At 43.4% G+C, this 27873-nt stretch overlaps 2 protein-coding genes across 3 annotated transcripts in view; one reads left to right on the top strand and one right to left on the bottom strand.

Moving 5' to 3' along the window:
• The window catches only part of TTC21A (tetratricopeptide repeat domain 21A), a 32323-nt gene extending 19565 nt beyond the window's left edge, over positions 1–12758 (bottom strand). For both annotated transcript variants that reach the window (XM_081931478.1, XM_081931479.1), the window contains exons 1-10: positions 12634–12758; positions 10716–10845; positions 10272–10385; positions 9589–9755; positions 4933–5055; positions 4168–4325; positions 2593–2677; positions 2104–2202; positions 1594–1789; positions 9–106 (exon numbers count right to left, since the gene is read on the bottom strand). In XM_081931478.1, the coding sequence (XP_081787604.1) occupies positions 9–106; positions 1594–1789; positions 2104–2202; positions 2593–2677; positions 4168–4325; positions 4933–5055; positions 9589–9755; positions 10272–10385; positions 10716–10845; positions 12634–12660 (1197 nt within the window). In that variant the 5' untranslated portion in view covers positions 12661–12758. The remainder of the gene's footprint in view (positions 1–8; positions 107–1593; positions 1790–2103; positions 2203–2592; positions 2678–4167; positions 4326–4932; positions 5056–9588; positions 9756–10271; positions 10386–10715; positions 10846–12633) is intronic.
• A 231-nt stretch (positions 12759–12989) lies between these two features.
• GORASP1 (golgi reassembly stacking protein 1) lies at positions 12990–27799 on the top strand. The gene is made up of 9 exons (XM_081882617.1): positions 12990–13168; positions 18104–18184; positions 20039–20242; positions 20865–20951; positions 22186–22316; positions 23925–24069; positions 24489–24624; positions 25176–25325; positions 26368–27799. Exons 1-9 carry the CDS (start codon positions 13106–13108, stop codon positions 26619–26621), a joined length of 1251 nt encoding a protein of 416 aa, XP_081738743.1. The 5' UTR covers positions 12990–13105; the 3' UTR covers positions 26622–27799.
• The last annotated feature ends 74 nt before the right edge of the window (positions 27800–27873 follow it).

Raw genomic sequence — 27873 nt, 5'->3', positions numbered from 1 at the left:
AATCTAACTGCAGATTTTCCCGTAGATTGCTGAACTTCCTTTAGAAACTCCAGTTGATTCTCTGCTTCTTCAATTTTCCCTCCAAGCACCTGGCACCATATAGATCCTGAAAAGTAATTATCAGCAATAAATTACATGTTCGTAAGTATGATTAAAAGCGGGTGGCGCTGTGGGTTAAACCACAGAGCCTAGGACTTGCCGATCGGAAGGTCGGTGGTTCGATTCCCCGCAACGGGGTGACCTCCCGTTGCTCGGTCCCAGCTCCTGCCAACCTAGCAGTTCGAAAGCATGTCAAAGTGCAAGTAGATAAATAGGTACTGCTCCGGCGGGAAGGTAAACGGCGTTTCCGCGTGCTGCTCTGGTTCGCCAGAAGCGGCTTAGTCATGCTGGCCACATGACCCGGAAGCTGTATGCCGGCTCCCTCAGCCAATAAAGCGAGATGAGCGCTGCAACCCCAGAGTCGGTCGCGACTGGACCTAATGGTCAGGGGTCCCTTTACCTTTAAGTATGATTAAATGTACTTTGAATTACAACCACAAATGTTAAATTGTAAATCGCTAAGGGGATGAGGGGTCATATTGGGAAAGTATCATGAATCTGAGTAGGGTACAGCTGTGGCCTCGCACCCAATGCTACCGTAAAGTGCAGCAGCTTCTTTCTGTAGTGCCGCAGTTAAAATAGCCCCTTACAATTGGACTTCATTAATTCTAATTTTGTCCCCATCCTCCTACCTGCTGAGTTATATGAGAGCAACACTGGGACTAAGAAGTAGGAAACTGACAGTCAGTTCCACTCCCTGGATTTGTTGAAAGAAAGTAGGCAGGTGGGGGTTAACTGAGGGCAAGCTTAGCTTGATGGGGGAGAGCCCTATTTGCTCTAACAGACCAGCCTCCAGTGCTGTTCACTAATCTTATTAACTGTTTGGGCAGTCTTGAGCTAGAGGTTGTTGCCAATTTACATATTACTGCCTGTAACAACTGGGCAGGTCTGAGCTAGAGGCTGCAGCCAAATTACATATTACTAGCTTCAAGTCACATGTCCCTGCCTGGATGAATCACACTCTTTACAGACACTGAGCTCTTCATTAAATGTTAGACCCTCATTCCAGCCTTTCTCCATCAAAACTATAAAGTGAGAAAATTCTCAGGAGAGATTGCTATGATCCTAACAAGATGGTCTATGTCTAAGAACATAAATCTTTCTGGGGAGTGGATCTTCTTTGCACAGTGGGTGAGCAAATGCATAACCTCCTCTGCCTCCAGCACGCACATAGTATAGTATCTGATGTGAAAAATCTTCATGTAAGACTGTATGAATAAGGGGATAAATTGGTTCTTATGCCCCCTTTGTTTGAGGGGAAGAATTATCAGGCCAACAAACATACGGCTTCACACACTGAGCATCCCACCAGATGTCACTATTGTATATAGTAGATGACAGATGTGTATCCACTCCTTCAGAGTCCAGGTAACTCCATGCACCAGATCTAAAAGTGACTTAAGGTTGGCACATGGTCCAAAGGTTTTTATTTTATTAGGTTGAAGAAAGAAAGATACTAAATTAAACTAAAAAAAAAAATTCTTAACAGCCTACCTGTCATTGAATCTGCGGTGTTTTCATTCAACTCGGAGGCTTTTGCATACCATTCAGATGCTTCCTTCCAACACCCTTGAAGAATTAGCAGATATCCTAACTCATTCGCATAATGTGCATTACTAGATATTAGGTTGCTACCTGAGTCTTTAACAAACTCATACACTTCCCGGAGGATATTTTGATTCTTCCCGCACTAAACAGAACATAATTTAAAGGGCAAAAAATTAATGTCATGCTCATGAAGCACATATATGATCAAAAATGCCATGTGGTGGGATGGAAGTATTGAAAATGCATAATTACATTTGTTCATTATGTGAAAAAAACCCTACGCATTATCAATTTATACAGCTAGCTAGTAAATTAGATTTCCACACACATTTGTAATACTTTCTTTGGGGGGGGGAGCACCCACAATATTTCAAATGGGGAAGGCACCAAAGATAGGAAAGAAAACAAATTATTACTAAGCAAGATAGGTCATAGTAATGGTAAACATGCCCTTACCAGTCTGCTGATTACAAGGATTTTTTGAAGGTGAAGTTCGGATCTTTGGGGCTCCTTCAACTCCAAAGCAACAATAAATTCTCTAAGCATTTGCAGTGCCTGCATTAAAAAGTTTAATATTTTAAAATCAGAGACACTGCCACTTATTTTATATTGAAAACACTGAATGGCATAACAAGTAGTGAGTTAGCCAAAGGTGAAAAACTATGTACACATTTTAAACATAAGAGTTAGGCACTTGATTTTAAGAACAAAATCTGGGATTTTGAGTCCAATCCTTCACATTACGCTACATATTAGTATATATGAAGCAAACATATCTTCAAGTATAGCTATGCTTAATATAAAGAGTACACAAAGGCAACATTACTAATGATAAGCTACCCATCAAATCATTGCGGGCAAAGAGCACCATGAGGACTACATTTGTTTTAAAATTCTAGGACACCAATTTTATATTACAAATGTCAAAAAATATATAACACTCACCAAAACTTTATTCCCAGTAATAGCAAGATGATTTACAACCATGTACTGGAGTCCATCTATATCATTTGGATCCTTGCTTAGGATTCTTAAACAAGAATTTGTTCAAAAGCATTAAGAGAGAAAAGTAAATTATAGCATAAACGACTTATTTATGCTATTTTAATTTCAATTATGCCTATTATTGAAAGAAAGAAAATCTATTATTACCGTATTTTTCGCCCCATAGGACGCACCGGCCCATAGGACGCACCCAGTTTTTTTGGGGGGAAATAAAGGGGAAAAAATAATTTCCCCAACAGGTGCAGGGCTGGGACGGGGGAAGCCCGAGCTTCCCCCAACCCCAGCCCCCAGAACAGGCTGCTATCCGCTAGCTGTGGGAGAGCCACGCGACTTCGTGGGGCTCTCCCACGGCTAGCAGAGCGCTGCGCGAAGCCCGAAGCTTGGAGCGTGCTGAGCTCAGCGCGCCCCAAGCTTCTGGCTGCTGGCAAGGTCTCCGCTAGCCATGGGAAAGCTGCGTCTCCCACGGCTAGCGGATAGCTTCCTGAAGCCTGGAGAGCGAGAGGGGTGCGCACCGACCCCCCTCGCTCTCCAGGCTTCAGCGAAAGCCTGCATTCGCCCCATAGGATGCACACACATTTCCCCTTCATTTTTGGAGGGGGAAAAGTGCGTCCTATAGGGCGAAAAATACGGTAATTAAAAGCTACATACTTATTGCTGGTCACACTCAGATAAAGGAGAAAACAAGTTTAAGGTTTAGAAAGACAGAATTTATCTCATAACTTTAAAAGACAAATTGGAGAGTGGGAAAGATTGTTTTAGGGGGAAATGGATTTGTGACATCAACATCTGCTGAAAGTGGAAAGAGTTAGAAGACTTAAGAGCACCAGGAAGGCAATGTTAGCTGAAGCACAGAACAGGGTAGCCAACACAGTCTGTAATTGTGCAGGTACTGGGGGCACCTACTGGCCATTATGTTGAACACCCATAAGAATCAGGATTATATTTTAAATGACCACTTTATAGGGAAAGAACCAAAGGTCAATGGAGGAGCACAAGCGTTGCATGTAAAACATTCCAGGTTCAATCTCTGACATCTCTAGGACTAGGAAAGACTCCTGTCTTCCCAAACTGCTGCCCTCCAGATGCTTTAACTGACAGCTCCCAGCATCCCTGACCACTGCCATCTCTCCCATTAGCCAAAGACTTGGAGAAGCAGATATGTCTCCTGTTGCCAGCCATGAAGATCCTGAGACTCCCTGGTGAAGCTGCTTCCAGAGGATTCTCCAGAAGGGCCCTCAGAGTGGGTTCCAGCCTGAGTGCCAGCAGATAAGCCCCTGGTGGAGTCTAAGGGAAAACCAAGCCACCCACTATCCCTCAAAAGGGCAGATGCCTAAAGATTCATACCCAGCCTGCAGGGTCTCAACCAAGTATGTGCCTGCGAGTCCAAAGTCATCATGCTAGTCAGGAATATAGGACTCATAGTGAGAGGCAGCTTCGTATATAGAGGTTGGCCAACCTGTTTACAAATGAAATGGCACGTCTCAATTTCTTCCGTTGCTGAAAATCATCTCCTACCGTTTACTTTCTTCTGCAGTTTGCTCCCAGTCCTGTGATGCTAAATGTAGTCTCATCTTGATGACAATGGCTGGTGTAAATAAAGGGAAAGTAACTACTAACTGGCTAATTATTTCCAGAGCCCCGGAGTAATTCTGCTGCACCATGAAATATTTTGCCTATAGAAAGTGGGAAAGAGGCATTTAAGTGGATGTATGCTACCACAGTCAACACAAGATATATACCACTTTCTGTGACCAGTTCATAATGGAGTCACATCACATTCACCTATCCTGGATTTTGCCAGCAAAATCAATCCAATACAGTTTTGTAGTCAGATGGCAATTGCCCAGTGTGAGATGCCTAAGGCAGAAGTTTCATTTTAAACAAGTATGGAGTACACATGCTGTCACCACTGTGGCAAATAAGAAGTGGAGTTTCAGTCAATCACATTTTATTCTTTTAAAGAATATTGAATTTTTTAAAAGACGTTTTAAAAATGTTTTTGTTTTATCTCTTATTTGCCATCCTGGGCTCCTCTGGGCAGGGTATTAATAAAAATAATGGCAGCCCATTTTTTCATCATGGCCTCATCAAATGATATTTTTAGAACTAGATGGTTATTTTGTTGGTATGTTGGCTTGTATGTTCCTTGGTTAAAATTTGATATATTTTAACTGCTCTGCATAGGATCAAGTTAAAGGATTTTGGATTTCAGCCTCCAGGGATATCATCTCTAAAAGGAAGGAGTTAGAATGATAGCAAAGCTAAAAGTAAATTATCTACCTTTCCCATCATTCCAAATATTTCTGTATTGTCTTGAATCCCTTCATCCAAATATTTTATAGCCTTCTTAGCAGCATGAGCTTTGTCACTGGTAACATATATCCATCCTTTCAAAACTAGCCCCTGCAGAGGTGGAAAAAACAAAACACCTCCTCAGCAAAGTAATGAAACTCTTCAATTACAGCATTAGTATGCCAACAGAATGTCAATTTAATAGTTCCCATACAATTACTTTTTTCAGATACAAAAGTTAAACGCAATTAGAAACCAAATTATAAGAAACCTTAGGACACTAGTATTTTCTGATAAAATATAACTAAGAACAAATACCATCCTTCTGCCAAGACAATTCACATTCTGCTGTTTCACCACCAACTGAGCAGGAAGAGTGTGATGCACGTTTGGAACACACTGATAATTAAGGTTGTAGGTTTTGTATTTAAAAGTTCTCCCTCTCCCAGAACTAAGATTTGAGCAGCTCTTGGAGCCAGAGACCACAAGACTCATTGGGACTTTGAATGATTACAGGAAGCAATCTATGAAGAACATAGCACTGTGAAGACCTCTACTGAAACAGAAGCAAAGCTTTCATTCCCCCACATTGCCAACCCCTGTACTTGCTTCCCTTCCAGCATCCTCAGATCCAAAGGATACTTTCTAGAATTCTCCCGCATCCTGCTGTCATAGAATTATAGAATTGTATAGTTGGAAGGGACCCTGAGGGTCATCTAGTTCAACCTCTGCAATGCAGGAATCTCACCTTAAAACATCCACAACAGAAGGCCATCCTACCTCTGCTTAAAAACCACCAATTAAGGAATGTCTGTTCCGATCGAATAATGGTTACCTCTGAATATGGTCTGCACTATGGACCATACAAGGAACTCAGAGAACAGAGCCTGACAACCTACTGAGAAGTTAGTCGGCTGTATATGTTATGTACTGAAGTTCTCACCCTGGGCCAGCAGGGGGATACTGTAGATAGTCATGCAAATGAAGGATCGAAAGTGACGTTCAGTGATTGGATAGTTTGTATGCAAATGAAGGATCGAAAGTGACGTTCAGTGATTGGATAGTTTTAGAAAATGGCAACAGTTACACTGTTCTGGAGCTCTATATAAGCAGGCTGACTGAGCTCCTCAGTTCAGTTCAGTTCCAGCTTACAAATAAAGAGCTGCTTTGGAAGAATTGCTGTGTCATCTGATATGTTCGCCCACAACTTAACAGTATACATCATATCAAAATAGTCACATCACTTTTAAAGTATTCAAATGTTTTTTATTTCTTTTACATTGCAGTCCTATGAATATCTATCCATAATTCAGTTCCATAGTTCAGTGGGGCTTACTTCCAGATAAGTGTGTACAGCACACTTTTTTGGGCTGCTGGGAGCTGTATGGATGTGCCAGAGCCAGTGGTGGAACAAGCCATTCAAACTCACATATAATTATGGGGAGGAAGGAGCACAGGAAATAACTCTCCCCATGCTGCTTCCTCATCACAGCTGCACCCCCTAGCACAGCTGTTTGGTTGGCTGAAAGTTATGCAATGTATATGAGGAACACACATAGGGATAACTGTGGCAGACTAGGGGGGGGGGATTTGGCAGAGACAACAGCTTGGGAATTTGGACTGGACTGAACTGAAGACCTATGAGGGCCACAGGCAGGTTGTGGATTATCCACATGTGGTATAGACTATAGAGGATTGCAAAGTATAAACATTTGGTGATAAATTACTCTTATTTAACTTGTATAGGCAACAAAATCTCACTACAGTACACAGAAGCAAATCCACAACTATATACAAAGTGCCCTGTTGGATCAGATCAAGGGTTCCTCTGAAGTAGCATTCTGGGCTAGTCCAGTGTTTCCCAACCTTTTTTGGGCAAAGGCACACTTGTTTCATGAAAAAAATCTCGAGGCACACCACCATTAGAAAATGTTTAAAAAATTAACTCTGTGCCTATATTGACTATATATAAAGTAACACTCTTTAATAGGAATCAAATAAACACAAAGATAGTATTTTATAATTACTTTATTATGAAATAGTAAGTAAACAGAAATATGAAAAATTATAAAATACTTTATTCAGTGCGCAACCTGGGCCTGTTTGGCTGAACACAAAGCTGATATTCTGGCTGGAATCGAAGAAAGACACACACGTAGCTCTTCGTCAACAGCTCTCAGTCTCTCTCTGTATTTAGTTTTTATAGCAATCATGCTTGAAAAGGTCAACTCACAGAGATATGTAGTGGAAAATGGGAGCAATGTCAAAATAGCTTTGTTTGCCAGAAGGGGGAACTCCTTGGCAGTTTCCAACCAAAAACTGTCCAAAGGTAGATCAGCAAATCTTAGCTTGAAACCACGATTTTGTCTCAGTTCAGTTAGTTCCTCCTGCTCCTGTAAAGTCATGTCCTTTCCACCAACTGATGCTGAGCTATAATGACTTTCTTACAGCAGCACACAAAAATTATTCTAGTTCATATAATAATAATAATAATTTATTATTTATACCCCACCCATCTGGCTGTCAAATCAGCCATTAATTTGTATGTGGCAGAATTGCTAGTTAGCACAAACACACCATTAAAATTGACAAGGTGCTTCCTATTCTGGAGAGGGCTTGTGCAGACCAGATTATGATACAGGTGGAGGGGCTGCCTCCCTGTTGCAAACTTTTATTCAGCAGGCACTCGCTGGCTTTGCCAGATGCTGCACCTGGCCCCTAGAAAAGACTGCCGTTTTTGTTTGTTTTAACCAGCCCCTAGCTCCCATGCACTTCAGCGCAGCTTGATCTGAAAGAAGTAGCTAGCGATCATATTTCTTTTTCCGTGCCAAAAAGCACCCAAACTCTCACTAGCTGCCCTTCTACAGATCCAGCTGTTTTTTTTTTTTAAAGGAGGTTAAACCAGGCCAGGGAGGTTTCTCTATCTCCCCCCGTGCTTGTAATCTTTTACCACACTTATTTGAGAGTAAGGTCCACCGAACCCGAAGGAAAGTGACTCCGGCGCGAACACGCATAAGCGGTGGAGAATCTCGTGCGAAGGGGTCAGAGGCAAGAGACAGGGAGAGAGAAGCAGACACGCGTCCCCGCAACCGCGGGGGTGTGGGTGGCTGTGGGTGTGGCGGTGGCAGCACGGCCGCCCTTATTCCCCCAAAGCCCTCAGGGGAAGAGCTGCATTCCCCCCCCCGCCAAACACGAGCCACTTCTCCTCCGCTCCCCCCAGCTCCCGCTGCCTTTCCTGCCCCCCTCGCTCACCAGTGCCAGTTGTTGACGTTAGTGGCATCCGTGTGCTGCTCCACAATCCAGCGCGGATCTCCCTCTCCCCACTTGGCCATCAGCGCCTCGCTGAAGGACTCGCTGCTTCTGCCTCTGCCCGGCTGGCTGGCTGGCTGGCGAGCGCCCCTCGCCCTCGCTCTCTCGCCGCGCGTCTGGAAGCTACTAGAAGCGCCGCCGGCAGCCGCGCCGCTTCCCAGCTTCCGGCAGCCGCCGGAGAGCTTCCTTCCGTTGCTCCCGCCGCCGCCGCTGCCACTCCTTACTCCCCCAGTACCATAGAGGGGGAGATCTATAAGCGTAACATACGACTCGCCCGCCTCCCTCCCACGGCACACCAGGCAACGTCTCGCGGCACACTAGTGTGCCGCGGAACACCGGTTGGGAAACACTGGGCTAGTCAAAAACTCTGGGAAGTCCATAAGCAACTGCATTCACCACCTGTATGTTCCCAGTCTTTATGAAATTTAATGTTTCATTTAGCCCTTACAGCCAGGTGATAACCATTGTTAAATGATAAACTCCATGAATAACCCCTTTCAAAGATAAGTAGAAAAAGGGGTGCTTTCATTTAACAAACAAAACCAATTTTAATTTAATTTGCTTTTGTACCAAAGAGAAGTCCACTTTGTGAGATTTGGCTTCATCACTTTCAGTTCAATCATGAGCTGTCTAGTGAAACTAGGGTGTTGATGGTTAAGATTTTTTAAGAATGAAGGACCTGGTATTAAAACATGGAAGTACCAAGTTGTTATCCTCCTCTGCACACTTACCAGGGAGCGTGCATTTAACTCACTGGGAATTACTGCTGTGTATATGTTTATAAGATAATGCAGTTTATCGACTGATTCACGTTGATGTGAAAGAACAGGTCTGGTTTCATAATAAGCAATGAGAAACACAGTGAAGATTAGGTAGTACACTGGCTCCAGTTCAGAAGGCTGATCACATATATTTCAGCTGACTTCCTCAACTGAACAGATGGTTGGCACTGTCAGCTTTGCCAGCACTGAACATCTGTCACAGTGGGAAGGGTGAAGGAGATGTCTAGAGTCACTCTCTGGCCTTCCTGAAACAGAAGTGCTGACAGTTTGGTGCTGTCAGAACTGACAATGTTTACCATCTGTTTGGTAGTCGGTACACATTCCAGGGTGACTATGCATACAACCTTGAGTGCTGGATGCAGATATCTCCCTGTTCCCAGCTCCTTTTTGTGTGCTTGAGTCCAGAAGGGCAATGCATGAGGAAGGCTGTCTTTGAACATGGATGACACTTGCAAGGTTATAACTATGTTTTTCTGGCTTACATTCTATGAAGTATTGAATAGGCCTGGCACATTTCAATGTTCAATGAACAGCCTAATCTACTCCACTTTACCTCTCTTGCTCCATTAGACACTTTCAGCATTCTGTCAACATATTCCTTTGCTTTATCATTTTTATTCAGGAGCCACAGAAACATTCCAGCATAATACAATGCATTACTTCCAGCAGTCTTCCGCGCTTCCTTTAATTTGGTTTCCAAGTCCAAAAGGGCAGAAGTATCTGAAAGTAAACAAGACGGGTGGTGGTATATGCTACCCTTGTTATCCACTTGTCTGGTTTTCACGTATCACACAAGATAGGCCAACAAAGAAGCTCCTAGGGCTGATTCAAGGAAAACAATTTGGGGAGGAAAGTTACATCATGAAGTCTGCAAGGTATGAAACACTTAGAGAATTGCAGGTCTTTTTTCATATTATGTTCTAAATGGGAAAACTGTTTAAGTCAAATTGCATTTGAAACTGACGGAACTTCTAAAGCTCTAGGTCTTTGTTGTTATTCCCAAAGTGTAGTCAATTTTAAATGTAACTAGCAAAACTGTACACTGAAGTTTTCCAGTTCTCTCCTGGACGATGTGTCTTCTGCCAACCTTCCATACTCAAGATGGCATTTTTACATTACCCCCGCCCTCCATTTTCGTTTGATTGATTTTAATACTGTTATTGGAAACACCGAATCTCTCATTTCTGACAACTTGTGATGAATGGCACAAAATGTATTTAATAGCACAGAACTTACCAACGTTTTCACATCTTTTGTGTGCATAAATGAGACCCAGGAGGCAACATAAGGAAACATCTACATGGCGCTTCCGGGCATTCTCTAGTAGTACAATGCCTTCTTGAATTCGGCCTGCAAGGATGTAATACAATTGACTCATGGGAGTGCCAGATTTTTATGGTGGGTTATCAGAATGGTAAAACAATACCAGAGATATATGCAAGCATGGTGCGCTTTCTATTTTCACTTCCACACCTCAGTCTGGGGTGAGTTCCTAATGTGAAACTTAGTGTTACCTAGCTCAGGTTTCATCTTTTTAAAAACTTTCCAGTTCTCAAGTTACCTCAGTACGTAGAACTCAGATGCATTAAAAAAAATCCTCATTTAGCTCAATTAGGCTTTTACATTGTATTCTGTTTCTAGAAAGATGTATTTCAAAGTTTATTGATTTAAAGTATTTACCAAGAAGCAATGTTCCAAAACCCTTGAAAAACAACAGCACTGGATCATTAGCATGTTTTGCCAGTTCAATGTTTGTCACTTGAACAACATAGTTGAAGTATTTTTCTTGAGCATAGTATAGAATTTTAGCCTTGAGGGGGAGAGAAAGAGAAAATCATTGCTTGCTTATTATGCATTTCATAAAAAATATATACGTTTTGTAAAATTCCTCAAAGCAGTTTAGAAAAACAATAAAACAATAAGATTATTAGTAAACAATTAAAGCTTTCAAAAAATTAAAACCAGCAATAAACTAAAAACACATCAGCATTCTAGATAACTGGGCAGGCTTGCCCAAACTAATGTTTAGTATGTGCCGAAGAGTACAGTACCCAGTATCAATAGGCAGGGAGTTCCAACATGTAGGTACAGCCACACTAAAATGATGATTTATTACAGATGTGGAATGGGTATTATGTGGCTCCTGTAACAGTGCTAGTTCCCCAGACTGTAGTGGTTGAGAAGGCAAATATAAGGTGATCTCACAGCTAACAGGTCTCAGGTTATTAAGGGCTTTGTATACTAATACAAAATGGAAGACAGGAGTGCCTGGCATGCTCTGGTCCATGGGGCCACGAAGAGTCGGACACGACTAAATGACAACAATACTAATAGTCCTGACGCTGTAGCAAATTGACAACCAGTGCAGATCTCCGAGCACAAATGTTATATACTGGGAAGGTCTCACTCCTTTCAGCAATCGCACTGCAGCATTCTGCACTAACTGCAGCTTCACGTGCATTATTATTATTATTATTATTAATTGAATTTATATACCACCCTATACCCGGGGTTCTCATAGCTGGTTTCTGCTTGAATCCAAGGTTGTGGCTATGGGAGGAGCAAGACCTTTCTGTCGCAGGATCAGAATGTACAGTATATATGTGCCAATAAACGGTGTATCATAGACACCACAATCTCCGCTGCCCCACAGGCCAAAGAACCTAGACCCTTGGACTGCTGGAATCTCTCCCCGCTCAGGTGTGACGCGGCAGCTAAAAAAGCCAATGCAAGCCAATGCAATTCTGGGCTGCATCAATAGGAGTATAGCATCTAGATCAAGGGAAGTAATAGTGCCACTGTATTCTGCTCTGGTCAGACCTCACCTGGAGTACTGTGTCCAGTTCTGGACACCACAGTTCAAGAAGGACACTGACAAACTGGAACGTGTCCAGAGGAGGGCAACCAAAATGGTCAAAGGCCTGGAAACGATGCCTTATGAGGAACGGCTAAGGGAGCTGGGCATGTTTAGCCTGGAGAAGAGGAGGTTAAGGGGTGATATGATAGCCATGTTCAAATATATAAAAGGATGTCACATAGAGGAGGGAGAAAGGTTGTTTTCTGCTGCTCCAGAGAAGCGGACACGGAGCAATGGATCCAAACTACAAGAAAGAAGATTCCACCTAAACATTAGAAAGAACTTCCTGACAGTAAGAGCTGTTCGACAGTGGAATTTGCTGCCAAGGAGTGTGGTGGAGTCTCCTTCTTTGGAGGTCTTTAAGCAGAGGCTTGACAACCATATGTCAGGAGTGCTCTGATGGTGTTTCCTGCTTGGCAGGGGGTTGGACTCGATGGCCCTTGGGGTCTCTTCCAACTCTATGATTCTAGGTGGGGAGGCTCAGCACAATGGAAACAGGGCAGCGCATGGTGTACGCAGTGCCCCCTCTCCGCTTTCTTTTCACAACAACCCTGTGAGGTAGGCAAGGCACAGCAAAGGAGGGGTCGGGGCGGGCGAAAATCCGCCTAAGAGCCATTTGGTGAGCCGCCTACAGGAAAGGCAGGAGTTTAAACCTCCCACGAATTAATAACGGGGGCCTGGCACCAGCCGCAGCCAAGCCCTGCGGCGGGTTCTCTCCCTTTGGTATGGGAAAGGGAGTACCAGGGCCTGAGGGTCTTCGTCAGCCATGGCCGCCGACAGCAACCGCCTGAGCAACGTTCGAAACGCCAACCGCCACAACGCCACGCGCCGCCTTCCCCTCTCAAGACGAGCACCTAGAGCAGCCAACCGCCGCCCGGCGTGCGTGGTTACCTGCGGCCACGCCCCTTCCCGCTCCCCGTTGCTAAGCTCCCGATCCTCCTCGTCATCTTTCTCGAGGCCCCGCCTCCCTGTAGTTACTACTGGTAGCCTGTCCGCGCGGGCCGTCACGTGGAAGGGGACGGCCTCAGCCTATAGAGCGCGAGCGCGTCGGCTTGCTCTGTGGTCAGCTGCGTCCCTCCGCCAACCTCCTGCCCTCCGTGCGCATGCTCAGTCGGCGCTGCAGCGTTGGAAGTTGGCAGCGGCGGCGGCGGCGGCTGAGGGAAGATGAGGATGGCGTCGCCGGTGTCGCCTCCGAGCTCCTGAGGTGGCCCTCATGGGGCTGGGCTCCAGCTCCGAAGTCCCCGACGGGGGCTCCGAGGGATATCACGTGCACGGGGTAAGGACGAGCTCCCCGGACGCGGTCGCTGAAGCAGCTGGAGGAGGAAGGAAAGCGGAGCCCGGCTTATGTTCGTGACGGGGCGTCCGCCTTCCTCCTCCCAGTTGTTGTCATTCAGTATTACTGCCTTATCCCATGGTGCTCGCAGGAGAGCCAGTGGTTAAGAGCGGTAGACTAGCACAGTGGTACCTCGGGTTACGTACGCTTCAGGTTACTGACTCCGCTAACCCAGAAATAGTGCTTCAGGTTAAGAACTTTGCTTCAGGATGAGAACAGAAATCGTGCTCTGGTGGCAGCAGGAGGCCCCATTAGCTAAAGTGGTGCTTCAGGTTAAGAACAGTTTCAGGTTAAGAACAGACCTCCGGAACGAATTAAGTACTTAACCCGAGGTACCACTGTAATCTGGGGAACCGGGTTTGCTTCCCTGCTCCTCCACATGCAGCTGCTGGGTGACCTTGGGCCAGTCCCACTTCTCGGGAGGAAGGGAAAAGGAGAATGCTTTAAGAATGCTTTGAGACTCCTTTGGGTAGACATAAAATGGGATATCAAGTCCAAACTACTACTACTACTCCTCTTCTTCTTCTTCATTGGTGGTTTGTTACGGCCAGGTGGAACCTCCGCACACAGAGGCAGTCTATCTGAGCACCAGCGTCATAAGCTGGATCCTGCTGGAAAAGACCCTCCGAGGCCCGTGGATTCCAGCATTCGACTCATAGCTGTCAATCTTCCCTTTTTTTGCGGGAAATTCCTTTATTTCAGCACCACTTCCCACTGCTACCCTGGATTGTTATATATCCTGTAGACTGTCCCTGGGACAGGGGAGGCTGCTGATCCCTTATTTTCAAATCTGAAAGTTGACAGCTATGCTGCTGATCCCTTATTTTAGAGGCTGCTGATCCCTTATTTTCAAATCTGAAAGTTGACAGCTATGATTCGACTTCCCACAGTGGCCAACCAGATGCCCACAAGTGCAGGACAGGCGGGCGGCACCCCTCTCCCACTGTTGCTCTTTCTTTCTTTATTTTTCCCTTTTCTTTTTCCTATTCCTATGTGCTTACTAAGGTGGAGGCTTCATGTAGCCGTTGTGGTTGGTAGCCATTGACAGATGAATCCTCTTGAGCGCTCCCCCCCCACCCAATACCCCTGTAAAGTCATCAGCCATAGCTGTCTCTTGTAGTGGTGAAATTGTTTACTGATTTCCATTATTTATAAGCTGGCCTATAACATAAAAAAGGTCTCTGGCTCACGGGATAAAAGCAATGCAATAACTGCACTAAAAATACGATAAGCGCAACATTAAAGCATTCCCCAATCAAGATGGCCATGCATTACTTGAATTCCATGTAAATTCCACAAATTGAAAGAAATGTGATCTTTTATCTCCAGAAATTGATGGGTGTATCTTGAGTTGTGAGAAGTGTTAGAAACTGAGATATGAAAGCTAGGAGCTAAGTGGCACCTTAAACCTAGGTTATGGGCGCAACAGCGGAATGTCGCTGCACTTTTTAAATAACTAGAATACAAAGCTGAAAATAAATGAGCTGCAGCTAAAATCTTATGTTCATTTTTCACATGGTCTAGTCCTCATCTGACAACTGCAAAAAACAAAGCCATGCTTCCGCTGCCTCCCCCACACCAAATATTCTTAAGAGGGTCTCTTCTCCAGTCCTCAGAGAATGCCTGGAAGTGGGGAGGCAGAAAAAGGTCCTCCTTTCCTTCCACTCTGCAGTTTTAATCTGAAATCTTAAGCGCAGTACTGCACCTGTAGAGCTCAAAAATTGCTTGCACTAATAAAATTCCTTGTCGCAAAATGTGCCTAGAACAATGGGAGTTTTGAACGCTGGTTGTGAGAGAGCAAAGCTAACTGTTAAACTTTCTCCACACCGTTCATGATTCATTTTCATCATAATGTCATCTTAATGCTGTGGTTTTGGGTTATGGTGGGGCTGGATCAAAGGGAGCTTTGGTCGTATTCAAATGGACAGTTTTTCAGTTTAAATGAAAACCTCATCCATTTAAAAAGAAGTTATAAGATCCTTATTCACGAATGGTTTTTCAATGGTTTTCAGCTGTAAAAGTGAAATGAAACTTCCATGTTCACAAAGGCTGAGAACACACAGGAGGGGATGCTTTTGCTTGTAGATGTCAGAGACATTTGACTGGCCTAGAATGCTACATCAGAGGAACTATATCAGGGCTATAAAGCCCTGTCAAGGTGGTTTACATCATTTAACAAAATAATACAATACAAATTTCATATAAAAACCAGCAGTATAGTAGAATGAAAGGGGAGGGGGAATAATAACAGAAATCAATACATTGATTGGTTAAAAGCAGATGTAAACAGATAAGGTTTTCCAGAGCCTGTTATAAGACAGTCATTGAGAGAACCAAGTACACTTCCCATGGGTAGGAATTCTGTAATGATGGAAACACCACTGAGAAGGCCCTCACTCTGGTACCCACAGACCTGATAGATTTTATCACCAGGTCTGCAAGCGAGACCTCTGTTGTGAATCTTAAGGGCAGATGATCCTTTCAGCTGCTTAGTGCTTAAAAAGTAACAGCTAGTGAATTTGAAGCACACTTTTACCAACCTGTGCAGTTGGTAATTCATGTTAAGGTACAGAAATTATTGTACTGGATTGGTCTCCCCTTCCACCTGCTCAGTACTCCTGCCCTGTGAATGTTCTAGAATGGTATGCACTGTCTCTTCAAATATGTTCCTGTGGGAGAGTATGGTTAACATGTCTAGCTTGGAATGAACTGTGGTGCACTCTGATTTGCCTGTTCTGTGCAGAAGTGATGAACTACGAATGCACAAAGTTCTGCTGCATTCAATTTTATTTTTATTTTTCAGGGGAGCTGTGTAAATAAGGTCTCTCCCCAGGGCTGTGCATATGCTGTTCAAAGTCTTGTGGAATCTGTTTTGTGTTGCAGAACATGGCACACTGAGAACAGAAGCTTTCAGTAATCTTTAAACCAGTTCTTACAATTTTGTTTGTTTGTGGAGGAAACCTTAAAAAAAATGGGGCTCAGACACATATGGGGGAATAGGAAAATGCTTCCACTGGTTAAGGGATGAAGTGCTATTTCCTTGTCCAGCAATCTCGCCCATAGTTATTTATTTTTGCCCTGTGACACCCCTTGGCACATAGCCTGACTATCCAGTTATGATACTCTTTCCTCTTCTGTTTGTGTGCAAAAATCTTTGGTTCCTTTGGAAACCAAGAGCTCTGGAGAAAAATAAACTGTTAAAAATAACTTCATGCAGATGTACACTGCATAATTCTAACAGAATGTATATTCCCAAAGGAGCTAAGCCTTGCCCCTATGTTTTTTAAAAGTCTGCTGAAAACAGTGTTGTTTCAGTGGCCATTCTTAAAGTAAAATCTCTAAATGTGGGTGTTTATTGTGGGATTAGTGCTCCTCATGCATGCAAGTTTTCTTTTTTGCTTTGCAGTATCTACACATGTTTGGTATCAAACTGCACAAAATACACAGAGAAAATCTTGTATTAAAAAAAACCTTTGTTGCCAACAATGCCATTTGGGATAGCTCTCCACTGCTCATTTGCAATATTAAGTCCCTGTTTGGAAGCACTGTATGTCTTGCCTTCCAGCTGCTTTTACTATTTCAAAATGGTACATTCTGATGCTTCTCTTACCATTCACTATATCTTAAAACAAAATTTGTAAGCCAGTTTGAATGAATGTTTAACATAGAAAAATGAGATATAAATACATATAATAGAATGGGTTGGGCCACATTAATTTCACATAGGCCTTATTAAAATCAATGTGATGGGTTGGTTGTGGCTTAAGTCCCATTAGTTTTAATGAGAATTAAGTGCAACTAACTAATGTGCAGCTGGATCCAGCCTCTGTAGTGCTTAGCTATGCTTGCAGTTTTTTCTGGTTCTTACACAGTCTTAGCAAATCACATTTGTACACGTTGTCATTCAGTAAACCTACCACAAACAGCTTCTGATTGTAGGTGCATAATCTCGAGAGCACAAGAACTACATTGTTTTATTGTTAGAGCTAAGCACGTCTTTCTACTTGACAGTTGGTGTCTGGCTGAGAAATTACTTGAGATCCCTTGTGTAAGCCACACTGTGCTTCCTGTGGGTGCAATATATATTGGTATTTCCTGGTTGCCGTTGGAAATAGGTGGACCGTGCATTTCTTTGTAATGTCTGCCCAGCCCATCTGTGCAACAAAAGACTTATATAAATAAAATTGAATTGTGAGGTAGACCAGTCCGGTGCTCCCAACTTTGCCTGTAGAGCTTGAAAGCATATCAAGCATGGAGGCAGCAGCAGATAGGTATTTCACAGTTGGTGTTTTGTACACAGCTTATACCTGGTCTCCTCTTTGAAGGAAGAGCTTAAAAGTTTCTTCTCCCTGTGACTTGCACTGCATAGTACTATCTCTGTGCTGTGCACTTTGTCTTCCACGGGTTTCCTCTTTGATTGCTGCGAAACTGCATCTCTTAGATGCATGTGTTATTTTGGGAAGTGATGTAACTGAGTGGTGGAGCACCAGTTTCAATTCCCAGCAGCTCCAGGTAGCACTGGGAGAGACTCCTGCCTGACACTCCATGGAGCCACTGACCATCAGTGTTGACAATACTAAGCTAGATGGACCGCATGTCTGCCTTTCAAAGTTCCTTTTGGCTTCTGTTTGGCTAGGGAGGAGAGGGGTTCTGAGCAATACATCTATCCTGTTTGTTAGGATGGTTGGCTGTGGTATTTTCTTTTTGCTCTAGGCCAGTATAACCTCTCCCAACTGCCGAAAGACAAGTCTCTTATTGTCAGCTCATAAGCATGCTTGGTATGAATACTTTTTGCATTACATAATTTAGAAAACGTGTGCTTCCACTGACATTTTTTTCATTTGGTTCATCTATATGTAAAACTCTTCCATTTTTCAGGTTCAGGAAAACTCCCCTGCTCAGCAAGCTGGGTTGGAGCCGTTCTTTGATTTCATCCTCACAATAGGACACACCAGACTGGTAAGTAGCTAAACAAAAGCCACTGGGTTTTTTTAAATGCTGAGCTTTGGCAGGTAAGTATGTTGCTGGTGTGCTATAAATAAGTGCACCCCAAAGCATGACCTGAAGGTACATGAAGCTGCCACTTTTCTGAAGCTAAGTAGATCTGCTCAGTGCTTGGATGACAGATTTCTGCCCCCCCAAAAAAAATAATAATAATGATAGCATGTATGTTGCCTTGAACTCTGTGGTGGAAGAAAGTTGGTGCATAAGTGCAACTAATGAATTACTGTAATAAATGAAAACTAGGAGTCAGCGAGTAGAACTGCCGGATAGGCACAGACCACTTGGGAGATAGGGGCTGTGGTTCTGCCCAGCTGTGCATGTTTCCCTTCTGAAAAACATAGAAGGAACGTACACTGTTGTAGGTTCATCTGCTTGGAAGTTGAGTCATAAGGGAGGCTGCCCCTATGCAGGGCTTGGTTGGTCATAGTACCTGTGACTCAGAATGGCAGATCGTGAACTTGCAAGCAGGTCCTTCCCACTGATGGCCATGGAAGCATCTGAAATGGCTGGCTGTGAGTGTCCTGTATGAAGAAAGGTTTCAAGTTTTTTACTAGTGCTTCTGAGTTTGCATGAGATTAAGAATGGTTCTGTGATTAGGTGTCTTAAAAAAAATCTGTTCAAGTAGCAGAATTCCATCCTTTACATATGTCTGTTTGTTTTGGAAGTTCTGATCGTGGATGTGACAGACAGGCCATATTGGGGTCTGGAAAGGAGATTTCTCCCGATATCGGAGATGCCCCAACTTCTCCTCTAGTAAATGGCTGGGTACACTTGCTCAAGTTGGAATCTGTTTGTGCTGCAAACATCTCTTTTTCATCAGAGCTGGTGGGTGTGTTGCGCTTTGGAGGAAAGGGAAGGGAAGGAGGGTGTTGACCTGTTATCACGTCACAAAACTAGTTTTCAGCACTTGTTCAAATATCACCCAGTAAATAATTAACATGTTTGAAGCTTCTTGGCCCACATATATTATGGCTACCAAATATACTTTGTTTCATTGGATAAAGGCATGGCAAATGGTGGTGTTTATTTTTTTGCACATTTCTTTTATGACCTATTCACGCTTGATTAGAAGCAACTCCTGTTTATTTCAGAGGGATTTGCTTTGAAATAAGTACCTCTATTGTTAAATGTCCTAAACACTGCATGACTAAAAGCTCACAAATGGGGCATAAAGGCCCCAGCCCTCCTCCTGTTGTGATCCCCAGAACCTGGTATTCAGAGGTACTGGTAAATTGCCTTAGCTATATGGGACCTCTGTTTTCAGTTGGGGCTGTTCTTTTAAAAATAAACTTAACAGAATTTATTGCCTCAAGAAGTGCTGAATTTATTTTTATTGCTGTTCTCCTCCAGTGCATTCTCTTGGAAAAGCAGGCAGGAGATATGTTTAATGAATTAATAAAATAAATTCATCTTAAGTTAGTGGCCATAGCACATCTTGTGGCTGTCAGTTCCATAAGGTATTAGGAAATATCCACTTTATGGAAGGCAAGTTGATACTTCAACCTCAATTTCTGCAGCTGCTGGCCTGCCCCTCCACATAGCCTCTGTGAATCTTTAAACTGGTGTCAGCCCTGTTTAGGGAGGTTTTGCATGTTTGATGTTTTATAGTGATTTGCTATTCTGCTGGGAGCCACCCAGTGTGGCTGGGGAAACTTATAAAATCATTTAAAAAGTCATAAAATCATTAAAAAACAAATTATAAATATATTTTGTGGTTGTTGTTGTTGGCGGCGGCGGCCTAGCAGTCTGTTGGCTACTGTCCAGAAACAAACCTCTTACATTTCCTTTCCTTCCTTTCTTTTTTTTGAGAACAAAGAAGGGGACATCTTAAAAGATTTGCTGAAAGCCAATGTTGAGAAGGCTGTGAAATTGGAGGTGTACAACATTAAAACGATGAAAGTGCGTGAAGTGGAGGTGGTCCCCAGCAACATGTGGGGAGGGCAGGGGCTCCTGGGAGCCAGCGTGAGGTTCTGTAGCTTCCAAAGAGCCAATGAGCAGGTGTGGCATGTGCTGGTAAGTAGGAAAAGATGGTTGTGCATTTTTACTATACTTCCTTACTCTGTCACTTTGAATTTAGGGTTTGCTTGTTTTATCCCAAGAAAGAATCCTTCAGCAAAGAGTTTTGTGGCACCTTAAAGACTAACCAGTTTTATTGCAAAATATAGTGTTAGCCTTTAAGGTGCCACAAGATCCTTTCCTGTTTTTGCTGCAACAAACTAACATGGGAACCCCTCTGGTGAGCAGATTTTGAGATGGTCAGCTCTGGGCTTATTTTCTTCGTCCTGCTCCCCTTTCATGGTGATATTTTTTGAACAAAAGCATTCCTCTCCTGCAGGGAAACATTTCCACATTGACTTGACTGCACATTGCAGAGCCCTCTAGGGTGCACCAGATGGTGCCCATTTTCCTCCTCCCCAGGAAAAAGTGTTTTCCTAGCATGCACTCACCTCTGCCATGCTGGGAGTGTCTGGTAACAGTGGACAGCTTTCCTGGAATTGGTCTGCTATTATCTCTTATTGAGGATGAGCTTGCAAGGGTTTCTGGGAACATTGTTTGCAAACAACTGGATATAGGCTTTTTGCTGCTTGATTTGATGACTAGGCGTAGGTAACATAACTGATCAATGTCTCCCTAGGATGTGGAACCGGCTTCCCCAGCAGCGCTGGCTGGCCTGAAGCCGCACACTGATTATATTGTTGGATCGGATCAGATACTGCAGGAGGTAAAGTGAGTCATCAATTGCACCATTGGCTGAATGGGGGGTGGGGCTAGACAGTTTTCAGTGATTGCTGCTGCAATCTCATAGCCACTTACCTGGGAGAAAGCCCCATTTAATTCAGTTTCAGAGTAGATATGCCTATAATTGCACTATGATCATTGTAGCAAGTATTCCCCAGGCTTAACCTATTCTACACATGCAGTCTCCTTCCCAGTCTTTGCTTTGGGACTAGATATAAATTTCTCTGTGCAAATTGTGTGGCTCTGTCTTTAAATATTCACCCACTCTTGTTCTCAAGGGTTGGGAAAGCTGAATTCAGAAACAAAGAGAAGAAAAGTTGGATCCATCTCTACAGATATTTCAGTTAAACCCAGGGTGGAGAATTGGCCCAACTCCGCATGCCGTTTTGACAGATGGTTGGGGCTGGGAGGGCAGCAAAGGAAAAGAAGAGCCAAATCAAAAAAGCACTGAATTCAAGTTGAGGTTGCAAAGGAAGAGTTCAGAGTTTGTTACCAATCCTCTCATTTGAGTATGGTCTTGTCTGTCTTGCACTTGACGTCAGGTGACATCATGACTTGGCTGAAATGACCTGGCACACTGAATTGGGCCCTTGGGATTGGGGAAGTTCTGCACTGCTGACCTAAAGGTGTTTAGCACAGAGGATTGATGGCAGTAGTGGTGAGCTTTAAAAGCAACAGTCCTATAAGGAGTTACATCCACTCGTGCCCAATACCATTTCATGGGTGATCTTCTTACTTTCCCCAAGCACCTGCTTCCCCCTCCTGCATTTGCACTTGCAGTGTCAAACCATCCTGCCCTACACAGCAGTAATGGTGGACCCTGTGGCCCTCTAGATGTTGAACTCCAACTACCATCAATCCTAACCTGCATGGTCAGTGTTCTGGGATGAGAATTGTAGTCCAGCAACATCTGAAGGGCCACAGATTCACCATTCTGGCTTTAACTGCTTCATATCTTGTCCTCTGTTCTGCCCTGTCCATAGCACATGGAAGTTTGGCAGATTAATGCAATGACCTGTTTCCTGCTGCTTTGTACTTTGGCAGCTACCTATAGGACACCTTGTGAGAGGGATGTCCAAAGAACATGCTGCTAATTCTAGTCAGTCATTTTTTTGTCCTACACAGCAACAGGGCGCCTGGAAATCATGTAATGGCAGGCAGGGAGATGTTCTAGAGTGCAGCTGTTGGGTTGATGACATGTCTTCTTTTTCTCTCAGTCCGAAGATTTTTTCTCATTGATTGAAACCCATGAGGGGAAGCCGTTGAAACTGATGGTCTATAACACAGAAGCTGATTCCTGCCGAGAGGTTTTTGTAACCCCCAATGGAGCCTGGGGTGGAGAAGGAAGGTATGGATTTGTGAGTGACAGGATAGTCTGTAAATGAGGTCAAGGTTTATTTATCACAGTATGCTTTCCTGTACATTGCTGTGAAGATGTTTAGCCCCATGGGATCCACAGTGTGGGAGAATTATGCACCCTAGAAAGCCATTACAGTTCCTGTGTTTCGTGTTATCACTGTTGAGCACTTGCCTTTGGCACCAGCACAACACAGAAGCAGCAGTTCTCACTGAAGGTTTACCTTCTTTGCATTTTAATGCAATGTAAAAGACAGGTGAGGGTCCAAGGTGTGTGTTGATGTGTCAGGGATGGAGCAGAGGAAGGGTAGCAGACAGCCTAGAAACAAAATCTGAGGTGGTGGTGCTGCTTCAATAAGAGGTGGGGTGGCAGTTCAGAAATAGACCAGTGATAAAGGCGTGCAACCAAGGGGCCATATTTTCTCTACTGGTCTTGGCAACTGCACCCAGCCCCTGATCCTAGCTGCCATATTTCCTTATGGTCCCTTGCATGTGGTTCAGGTGTGAGCTAATTCACATTGATACTGAGCCTCAAGCAGTGTGGAGGGACCTTTTGTGAAATACAGGTGTGTATGAACTAGGTGGGGGAAGCTGCCCCTAATAGTCCCCCACCCACCCCAGTCCCTGCTTTTGAGCTAAGAGCCAAGAGGAAGTGTGCATGTGCTGGATTTTGGAGTTTTTACCCCCTTGCCAACCTTTATTTTCCTGTAAGTTTAGGGCAGACTGTCTCCTTTTCCTATCCTGTTGCCATTCAGGCTTCAGTAAGTAGGGGACTCGATTCATGAATATGTATTTTTGTCCTCTGTGAATGACCATGGGGCAGTCTGACCCTTTATAAATAATTCCAGTTTACTCAGCTTTCATTTCCTAGGTTACTACAGTACACGAGCTGAGGGAGGTTTGTCATCCCACAAGGGAGTTGGGAAAATCTGGCAGTAATTTTAACACTTGATTCCAGTTTCCCAAGGTAAACAGCACCTTTATTGGTTGTGTGCCACTCATTCTATTGGTTAGACAGAGCCATCTGTCAATCAGAACACACTGAGTCAAGAGTCCTTAAAACTGGAATGTTGCCAGCATTCCGTTGCTCCTCCGACCACCCACAATGCTATGCTACTTGGGAAGAGTCCTTTTTGTAAGCTGTTGCATTAGGGTAAAGAGACTTGAAATGTTTCTTTTGTGCAGCATCCTGCCTTTTCCCTTTTGACACCCTAAAACCTTAACAAAAAATCCTCCTGAAAGTGGCTGCTGAAGTCTGGTGTGACTGCTTACCAGACACAGTGCCTCCCCGCAATGCCTAGGTCTCTTTGGTGCCAGGGAATTTATTTGTGCTGAGGGAAAAGTGGAGGAAAGCAAGCTGCTCTGTTTCCTGGGGGCGAGTGCAGATTGGAAGCTTCATAACTAATATGCATCACTTATAGCCTTAAGACTTGTCTCTGCCCCAAAGTTAGAGGGACCAAGGAGGGCTGCACACTCCAGTTTAGAGAGATAGACTTCTACTTGTGATCTGAGTCAAATGGGCTTCTGTCAATTACTTTGAAAACAAAATTTTCAAGGGTGTAAGCTTCTTTCTTTTTCTTTCATTTACCTTCCTGTGCAGTTTAGGGTGTGGCATTGGATATGGCTATTTGCACAGAATTCCAACACATCCTTCTATACCAAAGAAAAAGGCAGAAGCTGGTCCTCCTTCTCCTTTGCCCTTGGGAGACACACCTCCTGAACCACCAACCAATGGCTATACAGAGGTAGGCATTTCACAGTGAAAGATGACTGCAGTGTTTGTGGGTGCTGCTGTAATACTCCCAGGAATTATGGGCAGCTCACATACCGTCTCTCCACCTACTCACTTTTGTTCCTTCCTCCAGAGGGCCATGACATGTCCCACTTACCTGCCTGGAAGCTAGGTTACATTCTTCTTGAGCATCTGTGGACACCATTGTGTAGGGTTTTCTGGACTGATTGGCTTGCATTGCACTTCTGAGTCAGAGGGGAAAGCAGCCTTTCCCCCTTAGAAACTCTGCCCAGGTTGAGGTTATAATATATGCCTCTGGCCCTCTAATGAGGTTATGTCATCTGCCCACTTTGTAGTTGCTTTGCTTAGTGATAATGAATGTGTTCCTTGTTCTGAAGCATGCAACTCTTTCTGTTTTATAAATTATTTCAGGCTCCTCTGTTAGCACCAAACTCCCAAAGCGAAGAACCTGCAAGCTTAGAGTACAGCACAGATCAAAGTGTAAATATGTATTCAGTAGAAAATTCTCTTCAGCCTCCTCCTCCTGTGCAGAGAGTCATGGATCCAGGTAATCTGTTCACCTGTTGACCTTTAGAGCATAAAAGCTGGGTGACTGGTTTTTATATTCAGGTTCACATGTGCAGAAATTCTGCAATGAAGAAGAGCTGTGTTGACTATGACTTTGCAGATTGTAGTCTGCTCATGGGGAGAGGAACAATGTAGGGCACTGATGGGAATACTAACTCGACTGTGGTGCTGTCCAATTGCTGCAGAGACAGGATCCTTCAGAACCTCACCTACCACCCCTTGAGTCATAAGCCTACGAACAGAGATGGGTGTGGGGGGTTAGGAATACCTTTGCCAAGGCACTTGTCAAAGTAAGAATGACTTCATGCCCTAATTCCAGAAGAGTCAGGTAACACCTTCCACTGATTTCAGCATATTTGTATCAGGCTGTTCATGGCTAACAGAGGAGTAAGCAGAAGTCTCTTTATGGCATTCTAAGTTACAAGTCATTTTGGTGGTAGCTAGGAACAGGAAAGAAATTTCACCTTTAAACAATTTATTTCTCTTGTAAATTATTGGCTGTACTTTTCTCTCTTCCCCATTGCTTTCCAGGTTTTATAGATATGTCTGGAGCTTCTTTTCCTGAATTAATTGACTTAGTGAAAACAGTCAAGGTGCCTTCCTCTACTTCTTTCAACTTGCCAGACACTGTTGCACCAACTGATAGCTTGGTATCTAACAACGGAATTGATTCACACTTTGGTAAGCAAGCACTTTGGTAATTCAAACACATCATTTACTGTAAATGTTTGTGTTTAAATTAAACACAAAAGATTGCAGCATTTACTACAGTCATACCTCTGGTTGCGAACGTAATCCATGCGGGAGGCACGTTCGCAACCCACAGCGTTCACAGCCTGAAGCGCTGCGTCTGCACATGTGCGTGACGCGATTCAGCACTTCTGCGCATGATGTCATTTTGTGCATGTGCCGAAACCCGGAAGTCACCGGTTCCGGTACCTCCGGGTTCTGTGCGGTCTGCAACCTGAAAAGGCGCAACCCACAGCATTTGCAACCCAAGGTATGACTGTACATGGGTCTTAGTAAAACTTGTCAATTTTTAGTCTGCTTTTTGCTCAGATATGAAAGTTTGAAGTGTTTATAATGAGAAAGTAAAGTTAAGAAAGAAGTATGCAAATCCACAACCAACATATTGATTGTGTGATCAGCTTTAATACCTCCTTACTAAATTCTGGTTACTGAGAACAATTTTTTTAGAAAAATAAACAAAGAATCTTCTGGCATCATAAAGACCAAGGACAATATGAAATATTAGTGTATTCAGGGTAGCCCTGTTGAAATCAGTGCTAGAATTAGAGAAGAAGAAAAAAGGGTGCCTCTGAGCCTAGGGATTTGTTTTCAGTGCCAGGATCTAACTGAGCTGAGTATTGTTTCATGCAAAAGTGCACTTCTGGTTCCTTTCTTCATTCCAGCAGACTAATTTAGCTGAGAAAATTGTTGTTATAGCTAAAAACCTTGCTCATCTACTGCAAGTCACAGATCAATCTACCGGAATCTGATCTGCTGTTCTATTTTAAATAAGCTAGTTAAAATCTGATGTGTTTGTTGGGTAAGCATGGAAGATACAATTGCTGATAATTTAGCAGAGTTAATTCTAGAGAGTATATGGTAGCTTGGTTACTGATTTCATGTTGCTTTCTTTAGTCACCTGCAGGGGCTTCATGCTTTGAGAATTACAGGCATTGTTTTTTTCTGTAATTAGATTTTGACTTCTTCTTTTCAGACCAGGCCTCTATTCCAGTTTCAGAAGATTCAGTATCTTATGCAGAGGGCTCAATTCCTCAGCCTTCAGTTTCTGTTTTGCCATCCCTTCCTGTGGATATCTCTATAAATGCAACATCTAAAGCTGATGGTGGTGCTCAAGAAACACTTCTGCTTTTAGATGGGACTGAGAGCCCGCAAATGACCAAAGCTTTACAACCTGACAGTGAAGATGAAAAGGCCAAGGAATTGACAGAAGAAACTGCACAGATCTAGTGCTAAAAGTGACAGCACTTGCTATCAGCTGTAAGGACATTGGTACCAGACAATAAGGCTTTTGATACCCAGTGACATCCATTGTGTTGCTATATTACAGTAATACTGCAAGAATTCAAGCTGTTTCCAGCGGCCTTGAACCAGCCTTTCATCGTCTGATAGGTTTCAACATCTGCAACTACTGCTCAGCAATAACACTGATAATTTGACTTGGAATAAGTTCTTTAAAAATGCTGTTTTGTGTGAAGAGTTTGCTGTCTGCCCAAAAGCTAATAGCAAGACTTTTAGGTTTGTTTGGTTTTTTAAAAAATGCAGCTAGCAAGCACAGAGTGGCTTGATTTTAGCAGAACCTTTTAGCCCTCTTTCTAGGTTTCAATTTTAATTGTGGCAGCTGTTCACCTTGATTTTATATGTCAAAATATTTAATGTTTAAAATTCCCAAATGACGCTTTACAATTTGACTCTCTGGGCAACCGTGTAGAAGAGGCTAATGTGTTTTCAACTTCCAAGGCTGCAATCCAGGTTACAGTGCTTCCTTGCAGAAGAGCTGCTACAGTACTCTTAACTCCATCCCTGGCACACGCAGGTGGGATGGCATAGCCCCCACAATCCTCCTCCTCTAGTCAATGCCACATTTAAGTTATCTGGGAGACAGGGAGGTGCATGCAGACCTCTTGATTATACACATGCCAAAGAGGTAGGAAATGAACCCAAACAGCTACTTCATTCTCCTGTTGGATACCTTACTTGTTAGAAATCTCTCTTGAAAGAATAGTTTCAAGGTGAACATAAGCATCTTATAGTTTTATACTTGGGGTTAGATGTGGCTGAAATATTTCTTCTGAGCCTCTGCAAATTAAAGGTGACAATTCTAAACATACATGCATGGTAAAATAATTGAATTTTAATTTTTCTTTTCAAATTAAGTGTGTTCTAATGACAGGTGTGTGTTGACTTGAGCAAATAAGCTAATATCATGTAGGATTGTACCCGATGGTGAGGACTGTTGCTTTTTAGGGAGGCTGATTCCTCTGCTGAGCTCTGAACACAGTTTTATTCAATATGAATAACAGAGGTTCTATATCACACTAGCTGTGTTGAATGGTATGTTTCAAAATGGTTTTTGATTCTCTGCTTCTGTTTATTGAAGAGTAAAAATAAACCATTTTTGGAAAATACTTGTTAAAAGTACTCCCTGCAGAAGTTAAGTTGCTGTTTTGGTCCTGCTTATTATTCACTAGCTCCCAGAATA

Source organism: Podarcis melisellensis (assembly GCF_964234715.1).
Source record: "Podarcis melisellensis genome assembly, chromosome: 12".
Classification (NCBI taxonomy): Eukaryota; Metazoa; Chordata; class Lepidosauria; order Squamata; family Lacertidae; genus Podarcis; species Podarcis melisellensis.
Note: the sequence above shows the minus strand (reverse complement) of the source record. Positions and strands in the feature narration are given on the sequence as shown.